The sequence below is a fragment of the Rhamphochromis sp. 'chilingali' genome, assembly GCF_963969265.1.
Source record: "Rhamphochromis sp. 'chilingali' genome assembly, chromosome: 5".
NCBI classification, from domain to species: Eukaryota; Metazoa; Chordata; class Actinopteri; order Cichliformes; family Cichlidae; genus Rhamphochromis; species Rhamphochromis sp. 'chilingali'.
The window spans coordinates 14,103,211-14,118,475 of record NC_137932.1 but is presented as its reverse complement, the minus strand read 5'-3'; the positions used below and the strand labels follow the sequence as shown (position 1 = coordinate 14,118,475).

The 15,265-nt window shown below is 39.8% G+C and overlaps 2 protein-coding genes across 2 annotated transcripts; both read right to left on the bottom strand.

Annotated features, from left to right (window-relative positions):
* Positions 1–286: 286 nt before the first annotated feature.
* laptm4a (lysosomal protein transmembrane 4 alpha) lies at positions 287–10,159 on the bottom strand. The gene is made up of 7 exons (XM_080882583.1): positions 9,938–10,159; positions 5,734–5,854; positions 4,248–4,324; positions 3,114–3,236; positions 2,115–2,210; positions 1,877–1,975; positions 287–1,209 (listed from the first exon to the last, which is right to left on the bottom strand). The coding sequence occupies exons 1-7, from the start codon at positions 10,064–10,066 to the stop codon at positions 1,135–1,137; spliced, it is 720 nt and encodes a 239-aa protein (XP_080738709.1). The 5' UTR covers positions 10,067–10,159; the 3' UTR covers positions 287–1,134.
* Positions 10,160–11,336: 1,177 nt separating this feature from the next.
* On the bottom strand, positions 11,337–15,265 carry LOC308396942 (uncharacterized protein). The gene is made up of 5 exons (XM_080882590.1): positions 15,125–15,265; positions 12,895–12,979; positions 12,723–12,802; positions 12,509–12,623; positions 11,337–12,430 (listed from the first exon to the last, which is right to left on the bottom strand). Exons 1-5 carry the CDS (start codon positions 15,188–15,190, stop codon positions 12,261–12,263), a joined length of 516 nt encoding a protein of 171 aa, XP_080738716.1. The 5' UTR covers positions 15,191–15,265; the 3' UTR covers positions 11,337–12,260.

Below are 15,265 nucleotides of genomic sequence, written 5' to 3'. Positions count from 1 at the left end.
TTTAAGACCACTTTCAAAAATTAAAAGAAAGTCTGGCTACTTGGAAACAAAATAAACAAATAAGGGCTGGGTTGAGGACGTCCCTAAACACTGTATTACTACCTGCTGACACTAGATGGCGTATGAGTATTATCAATCACCAGCATATGAGTCTATGAGACCATGTGGTTGTTTTTTTTGTCCTTAACGCTATTTCAAGACTTGTAGTGAGAGCTCCTTTTTAATATCTCTCGATTTTCCTTCAGTTTATTTATGATGAGAAAAAAAGACGAGAACTAAGATGTAATAGTTTTGAAAGGTTTATTGAAGTCAAATGTATTTCTACTAGGATAAATCATATGACCAATATAGGAACGAGGGTAAGGTTTGCCGATAAGCATGCAACAACTAATTTTCACAAGACTAGCCGTTTTCTACAGGTACCAGGTAAAAGTTAAAAAGAAAAAGCAGAGAAAATGATCCACCATCAGTGCCCTCTGCCCCCACACGTTTATCTTAGCTGGAACACAGTTTACTACCTTAGCCAACACATAGGGGCAGCAGAGAGTGGTGATGATGTCTAAGGTGGGGGTAAAACTTAATTACAGTGAAGCTAAATAAATAACAGACAAAAAATGCTACAGACTCCATTCAAGACTGAGATAGAATCATTTACTTCTTAATGATTGAGGGGAAAACTGTAACACAATGCAACAATAAGTGCTATAGTAAGTGGATTGTCAGTTTGTTTTTCTTTTAAACTTCATATATCAATCTATTAATGGGATGTGCTGGATTGATAAGAGCATTTCAAGCAGTTTAACTTTCACATATATCCCTTTTACTAAGACAACAAAAAAAATGTTGGCAGAAGATGGGGTGGGACAGGGATACACTTGTGCCTCTTTTTAAACACATTCATTCATTCATTTTCAGTCATGCTCTCATTTGCCACCTTTCTCCTCTCATCTCCAGAACGCTCTATAGACACTATAGAAATACAGCGGCTGAGGGCAGGTGGGAGGGTTGAACTAAACATCTTCAGGGGTCTTACACTTACACAACAGGTCAGAGGGGTCGGGGATCAGGTGAGGGCAAGAAGGAATGCATATGATGGCTGTGTGTGCGTGTGTGTTTTGGCAACAGGGCTGGTGTTTAGGCTGGCATGTAAGGAGGAGGCGGCTCCTTCTCTGGCATCTTCATGGCCATCTCGTAAGTAGGCAAGATGTACTAAAGAAGAGAGAGAAACATTTAAAGAGTAGTGAGGGCTCATTGTACAGGGAGGGGGGAAAAAGACAACATGAAACCAAAAACCCAACCAAGCATGTCTCTGAAAAAAGGAATTGAGAGTCATGTTCTGTGACTCTCAGTTCCTTTGTTGAATTCAACATCAATAAATGAAATTAAGCTGCGATGACATCAGAACTCTGGCCCATCTGCAGTATTCAGCACATTCTGAGCAGAGCAGCATCAGTGAAGTTAAAATTAGTTTGAAATTATTCTGAAACTCGATTAAAAATAAAGGAAAATGCACAAAGTGAATCGGAGCTTTTTAAATGTGAATGCTGGCAACTTCTGTTTGTCTACAGACACATTTTCAGTCTAATAACTGAGAAGATAACCGGCAAACTAAATCATTTATATTGTCGATTTTAGCCTGAGTTATGAATTAATTTTACCATAGTAGAAGCATGTTTTAGTGCAACCTAAATAATAACTACCGGTAATATTAAATGTTTCTTTAAAGATGGCGTAAAGAATATCTGGAGTGAGACTATCCTCTCAGCAGGTCAGCTTTCAGTGTGGAGACACCGTGTCACCTGCTGCCTCAACTACAGCATCACGGTGCCAGTGCCTCAATACTTTCTGTTCATAGATGCTGAGGTGGCTTGCATACCTGGGGAGGGGTTTCAAAGGCAGGGTACACAGCGATTTCTGGCATGTTCCTGTTGTTAATATACTTGTAGCAGTTCCACACACAGTTGATCAAATAAGCCTGGAAAGCAGAGGGAAAAATATTTGTATCGTTACAGTCGACAGCTTCCTGTCTCCTCCTCCTAAATGAACACATATGCCAAAACCAAACAAACATCCTAATATAACTGTGTCTGACTGTGAATAATTGATAGATTCACCTTGAGGATGATGAGGAAGGCAAAGAAGACCAGCACAACGAGCAGCAGGCAGCTGGAGTTCATATAGAGGAGGTTATCCTTGTATGGGAAATCCGGCTGAGGAGGAAAAGGAGACAAAATGTTGATTCTTACTCACTTTACTGTCAGCATTTCCACACTCGAAATGTAAAAAGACTACTATCGTTTTCTTTTTTTTCTTCTGGAAGCACCCTTACTGAAAGAATAACAATGAGCTCATCTGTTTTCTTACATTTTTTTTCCCCTCTAGGAAATAATCTCTGTACGTGTAGAGATAAATCGTATGGTAAAATCAGAATTCTCTCTCTTATTATCGTTAGAAGCATGAAAAGCTTAGGTTGTGGATACGGCGACTGTTGACTGTTGCTTCATTGGTCATGGCTGCATCTGAAAGGACTCCCTATAAATACTGACTGTTTAGTAATTGAGTGTTTGATGTATAAATGTGAACATTTACTCAGTTTTATTTATATAGCACTAAATCACAAAAACAGATGCCTCAAGGCACTTTATATGGTAAGGTAAAGACGCTACAATAATGGAGAGAAAATCGAACAACGCTCTTTGAAGAGGCACTTGGCGACAGTGGGGAGGAAAACTCCCTCCCCTCATGGAGCGACAGCCATCTGCCGCGACCGGTTGGGGGTGATGGGAGGAAGACAGGTTAAAAGACAGACTGTGGAAGAGAGCCAGTTACATTTATACGCTGTAGTGTCCATGAGACTTCCAGTGTGACACAAAAGTACACTACCTCCTTAACAACCTTTGCATTTATGCAACAGCACTTATGGAAAATGTTGACTAATAAGTGTCCGAAATCTCAGTTTCCAACTGGGCATGGTGTGAATCACTAAATCTTTAGAGAGAGCAAAGAGGGCGATACTGGATGAGGGCCAAGTGAGAAGTTGTAAAGATACTGTCATGGAAAGGGTGTAGTCAGATTGAGATATTGTGAAAAATAACATCGGACTTTGAACTGACCAGCTGGTCCAGGTAGTCTCTGATCCTGGGTAGGTACGTGAGAGAACTGATGGCCACCAGGCAGCTCAGAGCAAAGTCAAACAGCTGGTAGCAGAAAAATGGGATGAGCCAGCCCTCACGGTGCTAAAAAACAAAACAAACAAAAAAAAAACAAAAAAAGAAAGAAAGAAAGAAAGATGATTAAAAGAATGAATCACTTGGGCAGATCTTTTATAATGTTGGAAGAACTATAGTGCAGATTCAAACCTTATCTCTAAACACTTGTCTTAGTTAAGATAAACCCTAAACATATTAATGTTATTTAGATCTACAAATCTTACAGCTGTGGGTGCACTACTCATTTCTTAAGAAGTCTTCTTCCAAGTTCTAAACGTAACGATTCTGAGATTTTCCACTGCTCAGATTGAAATATCAGATGTGCTTTGAGGTAAACAAACAGCTAACAATAAGCACCCATGGATATAAACAGGCATTATCATAAATATATACAGAGAAGGTTTAAATCAGCAAAACAGTCCTTTCTGATACATTTTCTTTCTACCAAAGCACAGTGTACTCAGGTTCTGACGAAAATCTTCTTCACTGCTAACATTAAGTAGGAATTTGGATTTGGTACACTATAATTAAATACTTATTACAATGGGGAGGGTGGAATCTAAAAGGGGTACCTGGTATACTACAGTGGAAAAGGGTATCTGCCACATTTGTCTCTGGGTTTCTACCTGCACAGTAACCAGCATGCACAGTATACCCAGCCTGCAGATGGGTGTCATACTTTTAACTGTGCAGTCATCCATACTAGCAGCTAAATACAGGTCCACGTCAAAACGCTATCAAACCTGTCAGTCTTGATGCCATCAGGCAAGCCTGTGAGGTAAAGACGACAGGCAATAAGATCACAGTATTGTGTGCTTCAGCCCCATGACATCAGGGTTATTTGGCATGTTTTTCTCCTTTGGTTACCTCTTATCCTGCTTCTTTTTCTTTCACACTTTTAAACACGACATTTGGGATTACATTTTTGCATTAAAAAACAAAAAACAAAAAAAACAAACCACGACAACACTTTAAATATATTACACGCTGTCAAAGAGATTTAAAAAGAAAAAAAATGTATTTACAGTGCACACTTACAGTAATAGCTCCGTACACCATCATGGCACTGATAGTGAGCATCAAGAGAGAGATGGCAAATCCAACACAGGCATTTTCTGTATGAGAAAAAGACAGAAGGAATACACTGAATGAATACAGTTAAAGATTTTACTACATTTTACTACAGCACTGGCTTTATTGTTAAACATTTTGCCTGTGGTCTTTGAGGCAGCTGCATTCAGTGTTAAGTGAACAGTCTCCAGGGATTCTCTCTTTCCAGCTCACTCCATTTTAAAGGCCAGCTCTGGGGAGCATTAAGCCTCTCGCTTTCAGTCAGTAAAGACGTAATGAAACTCAGTCTGGGATAATTAAAAGGTCTGCCTTTCATATCCTCCTCTCTCTCCTCATCACTTACTCAGTCTCTCTCATACTGAACTGTTCTGCCTGTTGCACTGGAGATGCCTGTGAGTGAGCAACTACAGAAATGCGGTCCAGACAAAATCTTCCGTTATTCAGTAGCTCAGGCAGAACAACATGTTCACTGATGCATGAACCTGACAGGGGACTGCCGCTCAAGAAAAATAAATTTGATAGGGGCAAACGCACACACCGCAATAATATATTATAATATATTTTTTAAAGCAGGAAGACGAACAGCTAAAATTTCATCAACTCATAATTCTGATATTATTAACACAGGATTTCCTATTTATACCAGCATATCTAAAAGGAGTATTTAAAGAAATGACCTTAACCTCAAACCCACAGAGCCACTTTCACCCCTTCTTTCTATCAGCTGCACAACGTTTTAAAATGACTTCAACTGCTGAATGAGTGGAGGCTGATGAAGCTGCCCTAATGGCCACGACTTTTAACAACTTAACCCATCTGAATATTAAGATTGCCTTTGCAAGCAGTGGACATCCTCCAATGTCCTGTGTGCTGGCACAAGCCTGTTATGGGAAGGTCACCACATGGCCCCTCCTCTCTCGCTGAGTCACTGTTTTATTAAAATGAAGAGGCCTTCACCAAGCCAACCAACAAAACAACTGCCAGCTAAACAGAACACGCACTCAGTCCTGCCAGCCCTGCCCCGTCGCGCACACACAAATATCTAAACAAACATAAATCCTCAAGGAATCACAAAGGAAGTAGCACCAGTGGCACCACACCCCAAACTACATTTTAAGATGACACGTAAACAACTTAACAGTGTTCTGCTGTCCTTGTAAATTTTGTTTTGCAGTGAGTGTGGAGCTGATCTCCCAGTGGAAAATGAATCACACGATCAACCACAGAATAACAGCGACTCATGAGTTAGTGAAAAGCACTGAAAAGAAAAGGCATGGCTCCACTATTGTTTCACTCATTCTACCTCAGAGCACAAGCCCTTACTGTCATAGGACACAGTACAATTCAAAGACCAACCTTTGAAAGTTAATACTGGTGTATGATCCACTAACCAGAATACAATCCAGTTTTTTTTGTTATGAAATTAGTTTTATGACAATTTGTTTTTACTTACCAGACATCCGGTCAGAAGCAAAATAGTGGTCAATGACCTCATACTGCAGGTCGATAGTGGGGACGTTCTCTGGGTGGGTCACAGCGACAGTGAGCAGGATGCCCATCAACAGGTTCACTACCTGAGTGGAGGAAAGAGAAGGTTAAAATGGGCTTTAAAATACATAGATATGTATTCCTTCACCAAAAGTAGATGAACATACAATTACCAGGACACATTTTAGATTCCAGAAACATGCCAACACTGAAGCTGAAAGGCACAGCAACAAGTATATTGTTGAAAAAGATCAACTGAAACCACTGGTTATGTAAAAGGGAGAGAAGTAAACTTGTATGATCAGATAAAGATCACAACAAGATTGCAAAACCTCCTTCTTTGCCTTATCTGGGTATTCGTCTTTTTCCATGATTCAAGAAGGCACAACAATATCTTTCAGAAACTGTTCTGTTTTTGTTTTCTTTGAATGCTTTCAAAATTAGGAGTCTAGCACATACTGTTTAAGCCCAAAGATATTAAGTGAAGTAGATGAACATACAATGTGGGGCGATCGTGGCTCAAGAGTTGGGAGTTCGCCTTGTAATCGGAAGGTTGCCGGTTCGAGCCCCGGCTTGGACAGTCTCGGTCGTTGTGTCCTTGGGCAAGACACTTCACCCGTTGCCTACTGGTGGTGGTCAGAGGGCCCGGTGGCGCCAGTGTCCGGCAGCCTCGCCTCTGTCAGTGCGCCCCAGGGTGGCTGTGGCTACAATGTAGCTGCCATCACCTGTGTGTGAATGGGTGGATGACTGGATGTGTAAAACGCTTTGGGGTCTTTTGGGACTAGTAAAGCGCTATATAAATACAGGCCATTTTAACCCAATCTGGAAGCCCCCTTACACCTGTGCCCTTCAACTTATGCTCCAATTACTCACTGACATAAATAAAACCTACACTGGGTCTCTGTTATGTAGCCTTCAAATTCTCCTTTGATATCATCTGCTTGAAAAATCATTTTTATGCCAAATGTGGATGCCCGAATTAATCACTGCTACACACCATTATCGACTTCCCACAAATGAGCCACGGGACCAGTTCTGACCCGGTGCCTTTGAAAAACCAGCCCACATACTGACAGGTTAAACCAAACACCATTTTAAAAATGTTTTTGGTGACTCATTTGTGGACAGTGAAACAGGAAAACACTCTCCTTATCTTAAAGTGATCAAAGTCACTTTCAACTAGTTTGACTTTATCATGGACCTCCATGGACTCCACCTGCTATTTGACAACTGGGAGCCCCAGCTGGATAAGCACTTGAGAAAACTGTAGCTTGAAAGTAAACAAAACATCCCCAAACATTTTAAAGTAGCACAATTTAAGCAGAAACAGTTCAAAATTGTTAAAAAAGAAACACTACAAAAAACTAAGTACACCTTTCAATAATTAAAATCTGTAATGTATGACACTAGCTTACCAATTAGTACTACCAGCTATCTTTACTTGCAGCTAATGTTTCTTTACTGAATGTGACCACATATGTATTGGTAAGACTAAGTGACTCCGACACATCTGAGACACAATATTTAAATTTTCTAGATCAAAATTACTGACAAAGAGGTGAATATTTAGTTTAAATCATTCTATCATTGCTGACACCAGCATGCATGCAATTTAGGATCCGTTAACCTAACGTGCATGACTGTAGGAGGAAGTCTGTACACCTGGAGAAAATCCAAACGAGCAAAAGGACAACTTGCAGACTAAACACAGAAAAGCCCCAGCTGGCCAGCAGATTCAGAACAGGAACTTTCTGGCTGAAGCAACACTGTTAACTGCTGCACCACCATGCTGCATCAACTATAATAAAGTCCCCAGCTAGTAGGTACGTCTTCATGTCACCTCTCTCAGTAACTCTACTTCCGCTTTTTACATTAATGGTAACAACAAACAAGCCTGAGACGCCGAAACCACATTAAAGACCATGTTAGTACATACTCTGTATAGAAAATTACAGAGCCTGCTGTTGTGTAGCGCTGTCTGAATGCACAGTGAGTAGAGCTGTGCCATATTATAACAGCCATGATCATTTTTACCACGTGTTATAAAAGTGTCATATCACAATAGCACTGCTACAGCAACATCATGTGTTAAAGTTCCCCAGTGTGCAACAAGGATACAAGCTTGAACATGAAAGCAAGAGCCACGGGTCCAATGATAATTTATTACTTAAAAAGGAAGCTACTTCAACATCCTCCAACAAAGTGCAGTACTTGCAGTACTAAAATATGCTAGAAAAATGGTCCCGCTAAAGGTGGAAACAACACACTTGTTTCAAAAGAAAAAAATAAAATAAATAAAAAATACACAGTCGAGTACAACCAGGCTACAAGGCAGGATATATGTCTTGATGCAAGCTTAATCATCCAGGTAAGGATGAATAATATCCACTCACTTGGATGAGTGACTAAACAGTTCACCTACTAAAATCCAAATGAACAGAATCAAATTTCTGGAAAGGAGGAGATACTAACAGCTGATGAAGTTCAATGTAAATATAAACAAATGACTCCACCAAGCAGCACTGCAACTTGTTAGATGCACTACACATTACAGGAAGAGCAAACAGTGGCTGGAAATTACTCGTGTGGTTACCTTGTAGTAGGGCTTCAACAGCTGGTTAAAAAGCTCACAAGATACAACATCTCAGGTAGATTTTTTTTGCTGACAATATTGTACAGCTCCTGTAGTATTACAGGGTTAAACTACTTTATCTAAACTAAAGTGTTAAGCAGACATTTTCTATTTTTACTTGAAATATCCCAAGAGAAAACTACCTAAGCTACTTTTGTGCTGACATTTGATTTATGCTGTCACTAGATATATTACAACTGTTGAACTATAATCCTGCTGTTTGCGTCTTGTTTTATTTGATTCACACCTAAAATTAGGAACTGGGTCATCAATTTACAAATGCAGCCGCCTGCAAATATAAAAAACACACTGTTTAGTATTTTTTTTCTATATTGTCAGAAATATAATTATTGCAAATTTTCTTGAAATGCTGCGACGTAATATTGAGGCTATATCACCCACCCGAAATAGTGAGCAATACCAAACATATAAATATACGGCTTGAGCTGGGCTAAAAAAACAAAAACAAAAAAACAATAACAAAACAACAAAGGAAAGAGTGGAGGGCTTAACTTTATAAACTCCATCGAAGTATTTATGGATATTAATTTGAGAAAATAAGCTTGGTATAATGTGTGTAACTGCTAGTATTTATTTATCTACCAGACATTGATCTGATACGTTGTAACGGTGGGATTTAATAATGTAAAAATGACACCCCGGTCGATTACGACTGTTATTCATTTATCCGACTGCAGTAGAGAGCATTATGGACACGACCGAGTGATTTGGGAGTCGCAGTTCACGTGATTAAACCAGGCAAATTTTGTGCAGCTGCAGAGGGATAAAAAAAGCAAAACGGGATTTACATAAGCAACCAAAGCATGCAACATTGCTACGTGGTGTGGGCAAAGGAAAAGGGGATTAATTCAGTGAGCGATTTAACTCTAACCAGCCAGCAGAGCTGCAGCAACAAGATGCGCAAAAAACAGTTGGCTAACCTTAGCTACGTGGGCATGCCCAATTACTTTACTTTTGACTACTTTAATACAACTGCCATCACCACATATGTGAGACACAATAATTAGTTATTGTGTTAAATGCGCGTTTTTGCTTTTTTGGGTTGCTATTATGGCCACTATTTGATAAACGCCATGTTAGCAAGTTAGCGAAATGTCAGCTACGCAAGTCAAATTTCATGTATTTTAATACGCATAATAACCAACCAGCTGCTGATGACTTCGAAAAAATGATGAACCACTACGTCTTCTCTGTTTTAATTTACTAAGCGATTTTTTTTTCAAACTTGTGCGAGTTTGAGACTAACAGAAAGCAAAATCCGACATGACAGCGGTAGCGGGTTATTGCTAACCCTAGCTTTCTGTTAACATTAACTCGACGAATAAAGAGTCCAGAGTAACAGCTACTTCATATTTTAGTCCCTAAAAACTACTGCAACAAATTCTCAGAGCCATTTGCACCTTGTATTAACATCCTTCGTTGCATAACTTCCTACTTTGGGGAACTTAACGGAACTGGTAAAGTGCTAGCTAACGTTAGCTTACTGACCCCTATCATTGCGAACCACAGTACGTACCATGTACCATGTTCCCAGGATGATCGTCCCCGTTCGGACGTGGCAACATCCGCAACACCTAGTGGTGTACAGTCTGTCTCGACTGGGTTTAAAATGATGCATGTCCTCTACAAGCGTAGGGAGAAACATCTGAAGAGCTGATTGCGGAGGAGAAATTCTTCTCAGCGTCAACAGTCAACGAGCGAATGAAGAGGAACGCCCACCACTTCCCTGACGGCCTGCGCGCAGCGCGCATGAAAACAAACCCTCTGACGGGCAGGAAAAGGCAGAGACACCAGGGTTTGATTGACAGAGGATTCAACCATTGGCCGCAAAGAAATAATAAAAAAAGGCCTAAATAGATTTACTTTACTGAATATTCCGCAACGCAAAAATGTTCATAAATTGTTATTTGTATTTCATCTGCACACACCTCACTTTTTCCCCTTGCATCCTCCTCTGCCATACCAACCCCTGCATATCCTCGTTCACTACATCCATAAACCTCCTACCCGCCAGCTCTATCTTCAAGATCCAATAACTTTCCTCTGTACATTTCCAACCCATCTCAGTCTTACCTCTCTAACTTTGTCTCCAAACTCCTCGACCTGAGCTGTCCCTCAGATGCGCATATTTCCGATCCTGCCCATCCTCGTCACTCACAGTGAAATTCTCAGCATGTTCAACTCTGCCACCTCCAGCTCTACCTCACGTGTTTTTGTCAGTCCTACCACTGTCTCAAAACCATACATGATAGCGGGTTTCACTAACATCTTGAAAAACCTTACCTTTTAGACTTGCTGCTATCCCTAACGCACATCTTCATCCGCTCCATTCTGCCTGCGTTCTTTTCTTCACTTTGGAAGGTTGACCACAGGTTTTTAAACTCATCTACCTTCATCTCCCCCCTCCAAAGACATATTCTGACTTTCCTCTACTGTCATTCTTCTTTTCTCCTGAGCAAATCCCCACCTTCCCACGCTCTCTTTTACCTGGTCTATGTCATCTGAAAACATCATAGTCCACAGTCCATCTCCATTGTAAATTAAATCACTACTACTGCACACCACACTACTGTCATTGTCGCTCTTATATCTCCGATGATAATAATAATAACAAAAAAATAATAATAATGCCATGCTGCAAATAATCAAGCTCACTAACACAAAATATCTTACAGATGATATTTACCCATTAGGGTATTACAATTTAAAGCCTTTCAGTTCATATTGAGCCTACAGGATGCAGTGTATAAAACCACATTCTACTTAAACAAGGCTCTGCAGTTCTGATCATCTTTGAGTAGTAACACATGCCATGCAATAAAATGCGCAAACTCTCAGTCATATGCACGTATAAGCAAACTGTGTGGTTCAAAGAAACCACCTCTGCACAGAAAACATTAAAAAAAAAAATCAGATTTTAATTGTTACAAAGTTATTTTATTATTGATTATTACATGCAAAAATAGACATACATATACGCAACATAAAACATGTTGCATTACAGCAGCTATAGCGGTGTTATGCACTCTTAAATGAGCTGCCCCTTCAATTCATATCTATCACATGGGTCACATAGCTTAAAGTAATGGTGAATGACAGAGATTTTCCTGCCTATCAATGGTCACCACATTACAGAAATTTTGATTATCACTCTCTGGCAACTTAACAATGATTCTCATTTATTCACCCGTCCCTGTAAAACATGACAGAGTAGCCAAGTTTCTACAAAAAATGTTAATTTGCCTGTTTTTTTGTGTTTTATTATTGCATTATGATTTGTCAGAATGTCTGGTGGACAGGCCTGCTTCACTCCATTTTCTTTAGAAGTGCAGTAGATATTTTTTTTTTTGCCCATTTAAAGGCAAATATAAATGCTACAATAAGCTACCTCTTCAAAACAATTAAACAGAAACTTTCATATAATGATAACTAATTACATATTAAACGGTGCATCTTTGCTTTACCTTCATTCAACCAAACACACTGAAGGCAATTAAAATTACACATCGTAACAAAATCCCACATCACCCAAAACTCAGAGGATACGACCCCAGTGCTACAGCTACTCAGTGTACGACGAAGGAATCACAATTATTTTTAAAAGACGGACACCTGGAAGATCATCGACTACAAAAATCTTTCATGTTTTATCTTAAATATAAATACATTCAACAACAATAGACATATTTCACTTTAAGTGCATAAGAAATATGAACCCCACCTTCCTTCCAGAGACCACGAGTAAAGTATGCATTTACAGTAGATTTTGAGGTACATAAATTGCCAAGTAGCATCAACTTTTCAAACAACAGCTTTACAGTTATCAGATGCAGGTGTGGTTAAACAAGGAATACTTTTTCCCTGTTTGGTTTCTGATAATTATGATCTAAAGCCTTCTCTGGGCCCAGACTGTATCGGTCCTCCTCCTCTTTCTTCTGCCATTTGTAGATTAATATTCCTGCCACAGTTGCTGCGAGAGCCAATCCCGTTACTCCCCCTGCAATAACACCTGTAAACATAAACCTAGGTGAGCTATATTAGAAAGTCGCAGCTTATAGCTTTCTCATTGTGCCATATTGCAAAGTACCTGCAAGGAATTCACTATTCTCAAAGTAGCTCCTGCTGTTTGCTATAGCAACATATCCAGAGTCATCGTCTGCTGCTGACCTGTGCGTGTTGCCAAACGTCTTGTCTGAAAAGCCCTAAAGCAAAAGACAAGACAGTTACACACGATCACTTCCTGTTACACCACCAACATCAACAGGTGAAGAAATCATGGGACTGATTGAAGTAAGTCATACATGGAAAGTAATCTTGGTCTCGTCTCTGGTTTCTGCCAGAATTCTGCCGTCTTTGCTGTTGTGCTGATCTTCAGTTACACCTGGCAAGAGTGCAGTTAGAGAGGATGAAACATACAGTGGTCATGTACATTATGTAAAATGGGTCATTAACATTTTATAGATGAAGAATTACCCTCCTCTGACCCATCTCCAGAACCGGAACCAGAACCATCCAGGTCATAGCCTGATCCCTCCAATTCCTCTGGAGGGACAGAAAGCTAATCATGGGGGGGAAAAAAACACAAGAGGGTATTTAAACATGCTGACTGCTTCCTGTTATATTGTTAGATATGAAAACATACAAGAGGTGAAGGAAGCTAACGAAGGTACTTTCCTTAAGAAGCCAATAAACACATGAATCATGTCCAGGATACAAAGTCCCACAACAAAATAAATAACCTGAAACACACACACTGTGGCTGACAAGCCCATAATGGCACAAGTGATTAGATTGTTACTGGCATGTAGTGTCAAGTAGATGACTTTAAGCGGGAATACAACTCCACCCATTTGGAAAGTAATTAAACTTAACAAAATACAACTTCAGGGAGTAATAATAAATACAGGTGACATCTTTAGCTAGAACAATCAGATGGGAATCAGATGGGAATGTCTAGTCCTCATAATCAGTGAATTCAGAACCCAAAGTACAATAAAACATATACAATCTGTTGTTTATGTGTAATGAACAGATACAGGCCTCATAAGGAAGCCATTCTACAGCTGCAAGAAAGAGTTTGTGTACTCTTTGACCGGTATTCTGCATTATCACAAATAAAATGTGCTCTGTTACAGTTACAGGCAAACACAGTCATACTAAGCCAATAAACAGAGGCTCCACTGAGTCATAGCACAGCCTCCAAAAGCTACTTGAATTCATGTGTTCCAGTTTTAGAGATGAGATATGGAACGTGGGTTGTAAACATGACCCACCATACAGAGTCTGTACTGGGAAAGTTTGCTTTTCTCAAGAAAATTGGTTGAACCATGAACAACATTCACTGAATAAACCATTTTCAATGACTTGAGTATGACAGACAGTATTATTATGGATGGAATCAGAACCCTTGATGCTCTCCCAGATTGTGGATGCCCTCCAAGAAGGCGGTAAACAGAACCCGAGGTTATGAGAAAAATACTTGTTGAAGCCTCTACACCACCATTATGACAATGCTCATGAAGAAATGACACTAAAGTTTAACATTTTGGCAAAAAGTGAGGGGGGGGGGGACTCCACAACAACATAACATCTTTTCTGGCTGTGGCTCAGGAAGTGGAGCTGTTTACTAATCAGAAGGTTAATGGTTTGATCCCTGTCTGCATGATCGGGCAAGATACTGAACCCTAAAGTGCTCCGACGCTTGCATACACCTAAACATAGAAGGAAGTGCTTTGAGTGCTCAACCGGAGTAGGAAAGCACTGTATAAGAACCAGTCTTACAATCCTGCTATAGGTGCTCAGGGCCTGGAGGGCTTTCAGTCACTGAGATCATAATTAATTTTAAGACCACATCAAAATATTTTTTCAGTCATGTGTCACAGCAGGTGTATATGCCCTGAGGTAAGGAGAGGCTGGATGTTGAAACCAGACATAATGAACACAAGTAAATCAACAACAGAATGGTTGAACGAGAAGAAAACTAATGCTATGGAGGCCAAATCAGAGTCGTGACGCTAACCCAACTTAAGCTTATAGCCTTAGTAATAACAGGCCTCATACATCATGTACGTTTCAGGGAGGATTAAAGGCTCCAATCGAAACCCTGAAGAAGACACAAGTTTGCCTTTTAACGAGGCTTACATGAAAAGATCAAACCATATCTCATAAAGAAATTTCGACTGATTCAAAAACGGTTTCTTGTATAAATAATTAATATTTTCGGATTCTTAGGTTTGAACAATTTATTGAAACCTGCTTTCCAGATACAATAATCTGATTTTACGGCCTTTACATTACACCATGCATCGTTATAAACAAGCGAGAAGCCTCCTAATACTTTTGATTATTTCTATGTTATTTTTTATAGTTAAGAATTTCAGCTTTGATTAATAGAATTAGACTACTTCATCACTGCTACCGATAACAATATGGTGGATAATAGGTGTGTGTTATTGTTTTTTGCAGTCACGTGACTCTACAAAAGCCAGAAACTGGTCTTTAATTGGTATTATCTTCAGTTGACTTTTCCTAAAAATAAAAACAAACCACAAGACACTCTTAGCTGAAAATGTACACATTAACATCTCTTGCTCGAAAGTCTAATGCAGCCCGGTTAACTTCAGGAAGTGAGAAAGGTGAGCGCGAGATCTTTAGCGTCACGTATGGCTTTTTAAAAGTGTTGAACAAGATAAAAATGACTTACCGACGTCCACACCGGATGTATTAATCCCAGAGAGAGAAATAAAGAAGCTGCCAAAGATAGCCGCATGCTTTAGCTGAGCTGGTGTCCGCTTTGCTCTTCTCCGGAGCTGCCTGCGAAGGTGTTTTTATTGAACTTCCAGCT

What these genes read in the sequence shown, in the direction of transcription:
- laptm4a (XM_080882583.1), bottom strand. Translation starts at nt 10,066, where the DNA reads ATGTTTCTCCCTACGCTTGTAGAGGACATGCATCATTTTAAACCCAGT. An exon ending in TCCTGGGAACATGGTACATG is followed by an intron (nt 5,855 to 9,937) that starts GTACGTACTGTG and finishes TCCTCCACTCAG; the next exon opens with GTAGTGAACCTGTTGATGGG. An exon ending in TGCTTCTGACCGGATGTCTG is followed by an intron (nt 4,325 to 5,733) that starts GTAAGTAAAAAC and finishes TTTCTCATACAG; the next exon opens with AAAATGCCTGTGTTGGATTT.
- LOC308396942 (XM_080882590.1), bottom strand. Translation starts at nt 15,190, where the DNA reads ATGCGGCTATCTTTGGCAGCTTCTTTATTTCTCTCTCTGGGATTAATA. An exon ending in TGGAGATGGGTCAGAGGAGG is followed by an intron (nt 12,803 to 12,894) that starts GTAATTCTTCAT and finishes CACTCTTGCCAG; the next exon opens with GTGTAACTGAAGATCAGCAC. An exon ending in GAATAGTGAATTCCTTGCAG is followed by an intron (nt 12,431 to 12,508) that starts GTACTTTGCAAT and finishes TTATGTTTACAG; the next exon opens with GTGTTATTGCAGGGGGAGTA.